Source organism: Xenopus laevis, chromosome 3L (assembly GCF_017654675.1).
Source record: "Xenopus laevis strain J_2021 chromosome 3L, Xenopus_laevis_v10.1, whole genome shotgun sequence".
NCBI classification, from domain to species: Eukaryota; Metazoa; Chordata; class Amphibia; order Anura; family Pipidae; genus Xenopus; species Xenopus laevis.
The window spans coordinates 44,609,697-44,622,190 of record NC_054375.1 but is presented as its reverse complement, the minus strand read 5'-3'; the positions used below and the strand labels follow the sequence as shown (position 1 = coordinate 44,622,190).

The 12,494-nt window shown below is 37.5% G+C and overlaps 1 protein-coding gene across 3 annotated transcripts in view; it reads right to left on the bottom strand.

The window, feature by feature from the left end:
• rad50.L (RAD50 homolog, double strand break repair protein L homeolog) overlaps positions 1-12,494 on the bottom strand; it is a 230,328-nt gene that overhangs the window by 40,788 nt on the left and 177,046 nt on the right. For all 3 annotated transcript variants that reach the window (XM_018251121.2, XM_018251119.2, NM_001161383.1), the window contains 7 exon segments: positions 12,187-12,391; positions 11,295-11,423; positions 9,567-9,732; positions 8,099-8,292; positions 7,539-7,745; positions 5,386-5,568; positions 2,023-2,180 (listed from right to left, as the gene is read on the bottom strand). In XM_018251121.2, coding sequence (XP_018106610.1) covers positions 2,023-2,180; positions 5,386-5,568; positions 7,539-7,745; positions 8,099-8,292; positions 9,567-9,732; positions 11,295-11,423; positions 12,187-12,391 — 1,242 coding nt within the window.

The following is a 12,494-nucleotide window of genomic DNA, read 5'->3' as shown; positions in this document are numbered from 1 at the left end:
GACCGCATCCCTGTCAGCGCAATCAGATGCGCAAGTAAAACAACTTTGAAAAAACCGGCTTAGAAGGAACCGTAACTGGCAGCGACCGCACTGACACTGATCTGTACGCCAGCCTTACATCGGCACTAGGTAAGCGAAATATCGGCTAATCTCCTAAAAGTCGATGGTACTACACTATCCTGCACTTTCATTCAACAGGCACATGACGGACTGTTAATAGACGCGTCCAACCTTTCTGTTTGCGACTTGAACTCTTCTCAAGTGTGAGTAGACCATATGTAAAATAGCAGCTCTGTGTACAAAGGATATTACACCATAAAGGCTTTGTCTTCTCTTCCTATAGGAACTTCCATTTTATTTCCAGCGCACCTTTCAACCCCTTTGAACTTATTGTATATATTACAAGCACCTATACGTCTTTTTTAGCCAAGGAAAGTGCTTAAAGGAGGGTGCTGAAGAGAAATGCTACTAGACTGCAAGCATAATTCCTGCTTCTTGCTTCGTTCACCAAGGAAAATAAAGCCTATAACAGCATTGTAGTAGATAGCTTTGATTACACTAGTCTTTAACATTCCATTTGTTTGCAATAAATAAAAACATTGCATAGTCCAGACTAAAACTAATACTTATACCAGAATGATATAGGATTTCCCTTCTCTACTTGAATCTTTTTGTATCTTTAATTTTATTTTCAATCCTTGAATAATACCTATTTCACATGTGAATGGCAGAGAGAGAGAGGGTGGGAAGCAATGGAAAACTTCACAGTCATACCGAAACCCTGCTACCAAACCTTGCATTGAGCAGCAGAAATGATAAGCACACTCACTATTTCCAAAGTTGCTGTCAGTTTGTAATCTTCATGTTTCTCCATTCTGTTGCAAGTTACGGAAATTGAGGAAGCACTGCATTGGATGTGCCCAAAGAGTGCAGCACTGAAATCCATCACTTGTCTATTATAATTAACAATAATATAATTTATAAAGTGCCAACATATTCTCCAATGCTCTATAGGGGTGTATAAAAAAGTGGCATAGGCACCACTTGTTATATAAGTATGACTTATACAGTGTCTAATAAAGGAGAATTACGAGATGTATTATACAGTATGAACATGCAATGTGTAATATGTGTGGGATCTGTGAAGTTAAAAGAGGTTATTTTATCATTGTGTAGGCTTTGCAGAGGTAAGTTTCAAAGGAACGGTTCAGTGCAAAAATAATTACTGGGTAAATAGGCTGTGCAAAATAAAAAATGTTTCTAATATTGTTAGCCAAAAATGTAATGTATAAAGGCTAGAGCTTTCAGCTCTCTAAGTCTGAGTTAGTCAGTGACTATAAGGGGGGCCACATGGGACATAACTGTTCAGTGAGTTTGCAATTAATCCTCAATATTCAGCTCAGATTCAAAAGCAACAGTTATGGGCCCATGTGGCCCCCCCTCAAGTCTATGATAATTTACTGCCTGGTAACCAGTCAACAGAAACCACGATAGCTGCAAAGCATCAAGTAGTATTCTGTTCTGTTAGACATCCAGTCACTCCAGCCTTTATACATTACATTTTTGGCTAACTAACTATATTAGAAACATCTTATATTTTGCACAGCCTATTTATTTATCCAGTTTTTATTTTTACACTTAACTATTCCTTTAAGGATTTATTTGGAAGTCTTAGATAGGGGAATGTCTTATGCTGTGTCGTAACGAATTCCCCAATTATGCAGCTGCCATGCTGAAGTTCTATAGATGATTATTTCTGTTACAAAATACTAACTAAATGAAGATGACCTACTCCTTTAAAGAAGTCTATTTTCTCTTATATGTATACATGAAGATCTTGGGCTGGACCAGGCAGAGGAAAAGGAAATCATTTTTAAAAATTTGGACTATTAGATGGCCTTACCGTAATTCGGATCTAACAGGTTTCCGGATAATGGATCCCATACCTGTACTAGTATTCATTCTATGAATTACTAAATAAAAACAAGTTTCTACAGAATTTGCATTTTGGTCTGTACTTACGTAAGTCTGGCCAGCTTGTCTCGAGTCTGATTAATATCTTTCCTTTTTGAATATAGCCAGTCTTCGAGTTGCTTCTTATTTGGAAAATACCCAAGTAATAAACTCAACTCATCATTATGCCTTGATTTAATTTTTCTTATTTGTTCATCTTTGTCTGCCTAGGGACAAAACCAGCATTACATAGTTAATTTACTCATGCAGTAATCAACCTGTTGCTCTCAAGCCTTTGCCGAACTACAATCCCTATTGTGCCATAACAGCTGCGAGAGGCCACAAGACACTGAGAGGCCAGGACCATTCTTCTTTTATTTTGAAAAATAATTTTCCTTTGCTACTCCCAAGGAAAAAATGCACTGTTTACTGTGGTGGAGAAATCCTGAAAGTGAGTAACTCGCTTTAGAAAACTGCAGTAAATGTCAAGCTCACAAAAATAGGAAGGGGTGTGTGGAAATTACAATAAAAATCTCCATGGAGAAAGGGAGAAAAAAAAAAAAAGCACAGGATACTTTCTATTGGATTTTGTGTGCAATAGTCTGGAGTAATACATTTTGTAGACCAAATATACCTCAGGGTATGAGAGGGAAAGCAGACCGAAGACCAATTAGGGTGAGATTACTAAAGATTCTTATCACAATTGTGGAGGAAAAGTTATCCTGGCCCCCCTTAATGGAGGGAACAGTTTCAAAGTGCACATAAGGCCCTTGTAGAAACTGTTCCAAAGTTTTGTGTAACATCTGCCAAGTCGGTTCTTATGAGTATTCTGTATTGTTTTTGTATCCTGTGCCTAGGTGAAGCGTCCTTGAAGCACATCTGCAGTTACTCCCTTATTTTTCCCATACCAGTGCCTTACCTCCCTTCTCATGAATATTTGTTTATCAGAGGGTATATAATGTCTAGGGATGCACCGAATCCAGGATTCGGTTAGGGATTCGGCCAGGATTGGGTCTTTTTCAGCAGGATTTGGATGCGGCCGAATCCTTCTGCCCGGCCGAATCTGAATCCAAATTTGCATATGCAAATTAGGGGCAGGGAGGTAAATCTAGTGACTTTTTGTCACAAAACAAGGAAGTAAAAAAGTTTCCCCTTCCCACCCTTAATTTGCATATGCAAATTAGGATTCAGATTCGGTACTCGGACGAATCTTTGACGAAGGATTCGGGGGTTCGGCCGAATCCAAAATAGCGGATTCAGTGCATCCCTTTTAATGTCTGGTCAATCCTTTGTTCTGTATTCTGTCTCACTTGAGTACAGGATCCACATAGCGTATGTTTATTATATAAATAATAAACATGGATTAACCCTTTCACCTCAAGTGATCTCTGGTCTTTAGATTTTTCCCCAACACTGTCCAGGGTAATCGTGGAAGCGCATCCTTAAGGGCAGGTTGAGTGATATCTGGGATGAACACTTATTTCGGGTCTGATATTTTGGAACTATAGCAGTATAACTTACAAAATAATGGCAGAGGAAAGAAATATGCAGCACCAAGAGGGCAAAGCCAGGGAAATGTAGTATTACAACAGCGTGTATCATTTTTCTTATACACACAGACTTGCATTAAGTTAAATCTCATTTGCAAGGTAGTTATTGGTTTAATGACTGCCTTTTGAATCTTTAAAATTTCAGAAGGTACGTTTTTAAGAAATTTAAAAAAAAAAAAAACTGATAAAGCCGTTCCAGGAATATGTTAAGAAACTGAGGCAATTGTCTTAAAGAACTTTGGTGCCTTTGAATATAAATCACTTGGGAGGTACCCTAACTGCCATCTGTAGCAATTGCCTGGAAACACTTGTCAGGTGATTTTCATTTAGAAAATGCACTTCCAGACAACAGAATGAGGCAATAGCTGCAATTTCTGATGTTGCTTCCACGAGTTACTAAAATTGCAGGTGCCAAAATTCCTTATGTTCCTAATTCTAATGACAAATGATTCCTAAATAATCTGAAGCAACATAGGGGGTTCTTCACAGTGAGGACAGTGAGGTTGTTGAATGCACTGCCGGGTGATGTTGTGATGGCTGATTCTGTTAATGCTTTTAAGAGTGGCTTTCTTTTCTTGGACAGACATAATATCCAAGGCTATTTTATACTAAAATCTACAATAAGTATAGATATCGGTATGTAACTATGTAAATTTGCAGCTTTTACTATAGTGCACATTTTCCTTGGAGCCAATAAAGCTGGCCATACTTGGGCTTTTAAAGTTTTCCATCTTGGTCCCTACAGGTCACCAACTTCTCGCCAATATATGGGGTGATTGGGACTACTAGATACCTGGTCATAAAACATCCAGTAATCTACTGAGCAGGTGTGCTTATGTCAATGCAGACAGATCCTGTACATCTACAACCTAGCCAAACAAGCAGATCTGGTCAGTAGGGGTGCACCGAATCCAGGTTTCTGTTCAGGATTCAGCAGGATTCGGATGCGGCCGAATCCTTCTGCCCGGCCGAACCGAATCTGGATTTGCATATGCAAATTAGGGATGGGAGAGAAATCGCATTGACTTTTTGTCCGACTCCTTATTTGCATATGCACATTAGGATTCAGATTCGGTTAGGTATTTGGCTGAATCTTTCACGAAGGATTCTGGGGTTCGGGCCGAATCCAAAATAGTGGATTCGGTGCATCCTTATTGGTCAGCTTAACATACTCAAGAAGTGATCATGTAAGGCACTTTTTGGTTGAAATAGCAGTTATATTAACAAGTTCTGGATTTGTACAGCTTCAGAAACAGACCTGCGTATGTTAGGAATACAGAGAGGACATGTCAAGAAAAAACAAACTAAAATTAGGAATGCATGTTAACACTAAATGCCTATTTTCATTTCTGATATTCTTTTTAAAGGAGAAGAAAAGGTTATCAGAAAGTTATATATGAATACACTAGTAAACCCTCAAACTAATGCTGCTCTGAGTCCACTGTCAAAAGAAAACAACATTTATTGTGTACACATGGGCTTCTGTATCAGGCTTCCTGTTTTCATCTTAAATTTCAGGGCTTGGTCATGCTCTGGTTGCTCCTCTCCACCTCCCTCCTCCCCTCCCTGCTGTAATCTGAGCTCAGAGCGAGCAGGGAGAGACTCAGGCAGGAAGTGATGTCACAGCAAGCTAATATGGCAGCTGCTATCCTAAACAAACAGAGACAGTGTCTAGAGCTGTTTACTCAGGTATGATAAAGCATTCTAAAGGATAAAAATGGAGTTATAGCTTGCACTGTTGTGACTAATCTATTGGCAATAAACTGCCTTGTCAGTTTTCCTTCTTGAAAATGCTAAAAACTCACTCTCCTACTTCACACTACTACCATGCTTCATTAAGAATTGCAGGTAATAAAAAGTGGGCATCAAAGAAATACATTACTTTGTCCTTCTTTAGCATGTCCATTTGAGTTCTTGTCATTGTGTGTGTGTTCATCTGCTCCATCTCCTGATCCAGCTTCCGCACGTTTCTGTCTAGCTCAGACTTTTGGTTCTGTAGTTGCAAAACTTCCCCTCTCAATGCTTCCAAGTTGCAGCTCTTTTCCACGTTCTCCAGTTCACGCTCCTACATTGCATTTATTTTATTAAAACACAAAATGAGCATAAGTCTTTTGGAAAAAGGTTTAAAGCTTTGCACACTCCCCAAAAGAAAGTTTCTGGGATCTCGGAGATGGGTTGATGCAGGTTTTGCTATGGGGGTTTTAATTCTCTCCCTACCAGACTAATAGTCTCCTCTGGCCGTTTTTTTCCCCAAATGTTTCTTTATTTGGATTTACAAATGTAATGACATTGAAAAAGAAAATATTAATAAAAGATAATGAATTAACTGAAATAACCGAAATATTAATTAACATGACCTCTTGCAGGGTTACAACAAAAGTATATTGATGACTGATGAGAACATAGGAGTCTATGCAAAATGATTCTCTGTATATTAAACTATATATTTAGCTGAATTAGTTAAAACTTCAGGCTTTCTTTCTTGCAAAACGCATTGTAGCATATCTTTGCAGAATAACCCTTCTTATAGAGACCAGGCCATTTAAGATACATAAATGTTTAAAATAACTAATGAAACAGAAATGTAGCAATAAATGTATGATGCTTCTCTGCAACACAGGTGAAAAATATTCTAAATGGTTATTAAATGACAAGGAAAGGCAAAAAACAGTAAGGTTTCTATGGAAAGGTGTACCTGAATACTGTCTTATAGTGCTTCTATATCGCTCAGCTTCTATGCCCTTTACTAGATCAAATTCCGTAATCTTTACAGAAGCACTTAGTGCAGGGAAAAAAATGCTATGCTGTACCAGCAAGACCAAAACCCAAACACATGCTAATGCATAGGCATCTAAATTATGTCCCATGTGCCCCCCCCCTTCAAGTCGCTGACTAACTCAGAGTTAGAAAGCTAAAAAGCAGGAAGTAGTGTTCTGTTATGTTAGTAATCCAGTCACTCCAGCCTTTATACATTACATTTTTGGCTAACTAACTATATTAGAAACATTTTTTATTTTGCACAGCCTATCTATTTATCCAGTTTTTATTTTTACACTGAACAATTCCTTTAAATCATGAGCCGATAGCAACTGCCTATAGTGGTTGCTATGGTAACCCATGCAGCACAGACACCGATCAGCAGCAGAATAGCATTCATTCATTCTTGGTCAGATCCGATTGGTGCCTGTTCTCCCCTCACTTTGCCTGCCCTGCCGCACATTACCATAACCCCACATAACCGGCGCTGCTGGTTCATAATCTATGACAGAGCACAAGAAACAGGGGTGAGCGAGCAGGAATGTTGAGCATGCACAGTTTGCGAGGATCATCCATCTTGATGGCGTTGATCCTGTAAAGATGGCACCTGCGACTGATGCCAGCGTAAGAAGATAGGAGAACTATTCTGAAAATTAAATTTTAATATGAGCTTCATCATACTGAAATAAAAAACTTTCTAAATATAATAAATTTAAAATTCTGTATAGTTTCTATAATCAAGTTACTTTCCACTAACCCCCTCTCAGCATCTGTTTCTTTTAATTCTGTCTTCATGCAGGGTTGGGTATCAGATATTCATTGACAGTTAGATCCAATATATCTTATAGGAGGGCTCCCTTGCCTAATAGATGCATTAGAGCTCACTCAAATAACTGATTCCAGTACAAACAAAATAACTGCCTTTGACACAAATTCTGCATGTAGAGAGACAGGATTTCTGGTGATTAATAGAGTAAGCTATAATACATCTAGGTAAAAGGAGCCCCTCTAAAAAATATATTGGATTTCACGGTCATTCAAAATCAATCCTGCATGAAGAGAAACAGATGCTGCGTGGGGGATAGTGAAAAGGTTTGGAATTTTTAAGTGATTATATTTAGAAAAAGTCTTTTCATTATTGCAATAGTTCCCCTTTAATAAAGCAGCTACTTTCAGAAGCAGTATTTGTGAATAAAAACCTAGGGATCTGGGGGGGGGGGGGAAGTTCGTGAGAAAATGGCTTTTTTCGTCATTTAATGTTAGATGACAAACACTCACAGTCTTCTGAAGCTCTTCGTCTAGTTCCTGTAGCCTGTCAGAGGAACCTTCTAACTGCTGAAGTTCATATTTGACGTTCTTGAGGTCTGTGTGTTTTTTGCTCTGTGTGGAGGATTTCAACTCAATAGTTCTTTCAAGGCCAGTTTTCTTGTCTCTCATTTCATCGAGTTGCCTCTGCTTCATAGCCTCTCTCTCTGAAAACTCTCTCTGCAGATACACACAATAGGTAATTATAGACAGTAGGAATTCACTCTCACTATCCTAAGCGTGTGTGGGCATAAAACATGGAAAGTAAAATTTTATATAAAACATTTAATAAATAATTCACATGCAAATCACTGCAGTGTAATTTATATTAGCAAGTGCGATCAGTTGATTGTTGTACATTATATCAACTGGATTTTGGGTTTCTATGTGAGCATTCTATGTGCTCTCTATATTTAGCCTCTTATGATCATTTCTATATGTATATTAATGGAAGTATTAATAAATAAGAGTAAGGGAAAGAACCCATGCATGCCAGGTAGGTAAAAGTGTCCTAAGCAAAAGAATGTTGTTACCAAGATCTGATTTGCATGGGCTTCATCCTTCTCTTGCCTTTCTTTCACCAACATCTGAAAGTTGCTTGTTTGTCTCTGGTTAAACGGAGTTCGCTCAAAACCATCAAGTTCTAACTGTGCCGCCAAGGACTTGATCAGAGAGTCTCTCGTCTTGATGTATTGTTGGTGATGATCTGCCTCCAGCTGCAGACGTCCTGTATAAAGAAATGATTCTTGTTATCTCCATTTTGCTTATATAGGTGATAGGAAGACAGAAACTGCAATTGAAACATGAACAAATTGTAAATGGCACTAAATGTGCTGCATGGGTTCTTGCAACTGGTTTGTTAATATGATTTACCAATAAGGTGCAGTAATAAGATTGGGACAAGAGAACCAATTTCAATATAATCTAACCCATCACAAAAGATGGCCCATTTGAACAAAAAGGGTTCATGAGTAAGGGTATCAGCTTACAGTGATGAATTCTTTTAATTTTTCGGGTGGCCCCTGCCATGTCAAAATCAATTACCTCATTATGTTACCAACACTTCCTTCAACATAATACAACAAAAGTGCACCAATTACCTAGTTTGTAACCAGTTAAATAACCATTTTGAACATTTATTTTTCTCGTTCATGCTGATAACATGCTATTTGTTACCCTTTTTATATTACATATACAGTCCCTGTGCTCTTCTTCAAACTACTTACCCAATAAATTTTTTGCCCTTTACTTATGGGCAGAAGTAAGCCGTCATATACCAAACAGCGCTAATTTTTAAAACCATGGGTAAGAACCCAGGAAATATTACTCCGTTTGGGTTTTCATCTCATTAATAAAGTAAAATCTCTTCCTACAATAGGCAACATAAAACAATATAAGGTGTAGAGTTATCAAATGGTGGTTTGCAGTGCTGCCTCCTGGATTTCATCTGGGTCAACAGAGGGCGGAAAAAAAGTTCAGATTGTCTACCAATTAAATGAACAGGGAATGTGAGATTGAATCTCAGTTTTGGTAGCATAATACTGCTGAACAAAATGTTGCATAAAGCAGCTACAGGTATGGGAGCTCCTATCCAGAATACCCGGGGACTTGGGGTTTTCCAGATAATGGATCTCTCTGTAATTTGGATCTTTATACCTTAAGTCCACTAGAAAATCATGTAAACATTAAATAAACCCAATAGGTTGGTTCTGCTTCCAATAAGGATTAATTATATCTTTCATTATTACAGAGGAGAGGGAAATAAATCTTAAAAAAAATTTGGATTATTTGGATAAAATGGAGTCGGCCATCCTGTAAATTGGATTGGGTTTCTGCATAACGGATCCCATACCTGTATATGCAAAAAAAACAGCACTAACAATATATTGTATTTTAAGCTGTAGTTCAGCAACTAAACCATCTTTAAGCAGGTAATACAAATAACCAAGCATCCCATGATAGGCAGCTTAAAATGATAGTTTAGGTTACTTAAATAGTTACCTTGTTGAACAAGCAGTTCTCCCTTTTCCCTATTAAGCCTTTGGGACTCTTTGCAAGCTCTGTCCATTTCACGCTGCTGATCATTTAGCTTTCTTTCTTTTTCCCTTACAGAGCGCTGATGATTTTGATACATTCCATTGAGTTCTTCATCTGTGCCTTGGAAGACCTGTGACAGTAATATTAAACATTAGGGGGTTATGTAATAAGCCTCAAATTTTTCTGTTCAAGCTTTTTTTGGCAAAAAATAAACAAAAAAAAAACAACTTTATTTTATTATTTATTATAACTTTATTATACCCAGATACTGCAAAAGGCCTGAATCCGCCATCTCATACCTGTCGTGGTCATGTATAAGTCAATGGGAGAGGAACCTATCTTGGTCTGCACTGGGTTTAGCCTGAAAATCAGATTTTTCGGGCAAAACAATTGAAAGAAATAAAACATTGATACAGGGAAAAAAGCCCTTCTATTCATATTCCAGTCTTTTATTCAAATGAATGCATGGTTCCTAGGATAATTTGGACCCTAGCAACCAGATTGTTGGAACTGCCAACTGGAGGGCTGCTGAATAAAAACCCAAATAACTTAAAACCCAAAAATAATAAAGAATGAAAACCAATTGCAAATTGTGTCAGAATATCACCACATCATACTAAAAGTTAAGTCAAAGGTGAACAACCCCTTGAATAAAGAACTTAAAATCGGGCATGGGCGTTGTTCGAATTTATTTTATTAATATTATGAGATAAATTCGGATTTTAGTAAACAACCCCCTAGGTATAAGGAAACAGGAAGTAAACAACAAACAATTAAACGGTTGTGAAAATCTGAGAAGCATCCGTATTTTTTTTTTTCTAAATGTCGGGGGTTTTACCCCTCTCCCTTTTGTTTCTGTGGAGTTTAATTGGTAGCGAACCTAACCATTAATTTTAAGCATTTCATTAAACAGTACAGGTATGGGATATGTTACCCGGAAACTTGTTATACAGATATAGCATAATGCACTTCTGCTAACAAAGCAGTCACAACAAAGGCTGAAGTTAAAGGTTTGTATATTGGTAATCTAATTATATATGCCTTAGAGCAGTGATCCCAAACAGTAGCTCGCGAGCAACATGTTGCTCATCAACCTCTTGGATGTTGCTCCCAGTGGCCTCAAAGCAGGTGCTTATTTTTGCATTTATTTGGCACCAGGGGGAACTTTTTGCATGCTTGTGTTGCTGCCCAACTCTTTTTATTTTTTAATGTGGCTCACGGGTAAAAAAGGCCAGGGACCTCTGCCTTAGAGGGACCACACTGAGTAGCTTCAATCTCCCAGTCTGTCCCGTTTATGCCAATACATACCAACAACAGTGGAGCTTTAGTTTTTGTATAAATCTTCTCCTATAATTTTATTGTAAGAAAAAAACATTTAAGTAATGTGGGGACTGGGGAGATAAAAATTAAATTACAAAAACAGAGGAAGTATTCTTCCACCTCTATATGATTTACAGCATCATTGTACTCTTGGAGTTGAAGATGACTTCAGAAAGAGTGCTTCTATAAAATTTAAGGCATGCACCAAACACTGGATTAGGTTGAATGTCTGGAATAGATTTTATTAAAAATATCATTAATGCACTGGACTTTGGAATTTGTGCAGCTCCTCAAAAATGTGAAGAGACCCATCATCTCAATATAAAAGTTAGAGTTCAGCATAAGATGACAGAAAATAAGATTAGAACCAACCTTCTCCATTTTCTCCTCTAAATCTTGGTTATCCTGTTCCATAGTTCGCTTACGGCTCTCTAAAGCTTTTATCTCATTGTCAAGTCTCATCACTTTAGAAAGATTTCTCTGTATGTCTGCCAGGCGATCCTGAAGGATTCATGGAATGCATAAAATAATAGTATTACACAATTAATATCACATAATACAAACATGAATTTATTCACAGCTTTAGAATATTTTAAGTCTAAAAAAAAAACAGTTATGCTATGTAGAAAATAGTAATTAAAAAGGGTTGCAAAACAGATATACATGCCTTGGATACAATTTGCCATGAGGCTACATGTTGCTGTAGCCACAAATATTGTCTGGCTATGAGGCCTTAACAGCAGTTAAAGTTCCATGAGTTATATTTGTATTTTTTAATTGGAAATTTAATTTGCTGTATTAGTACAGGAATGGGATCTGTTATCTGGAAAACCTTTATCCAGAAAACTCCTAATTACGGAAAGGTAGTCTTCCATAGGCTTAAAAAATGATTTCCTTTCTCTCTGTAATAATAAAACAGTACTTTATCCATACTAAGATATGAATAATCCTTATTGGAAGCAAAACCAACCTATTGGGTTTATTTTATTTTTACATGATTCTTTCTAGTAGAGTTAAGGTATGAAGATCCAAAAAAAGGTCAGTTACCTGGAAAACCTCAGGTCCCAGAGCATCCTGGATAACAGATCCCATTCCTGTATTACAATACAAGTATCAGAAGCCAATGTACAGTGAACAATCTCCATAATGATAGACTGTGCTGTCCATTTCTTTGTTAAGATGGCCATAGACGCAAAGATATGGTCGTATGAAACGAAGGAAGTGGGAAGTGATGTCAAACCAAGCTAATATGGCAGCAGCTTACCTTAAGTGGCTCGAGTTGACTTTCAATAGATTTGACATTTTCTTTGGAAACGGCTAGCTGTTTCTCTTTGCTCTGAAGATTATCTTGAATTTCCCTTGCCTTTTCCTTGTTCTGTTTCAGATACTTGATTTCTACCTGATATTCTCTCACATTATGAGCTTGTTGTGTGCGAACTTTCTTTAAAGTTTCCAAAGCTTTAATATACCTGGGAAGCAGAACAACCAATAAATGAACCTTAATATAACGCTGTAAGACACTCGGTATTCTCATCACATTCGGCGCTGATCCAGGACACGGTATACAGGCAA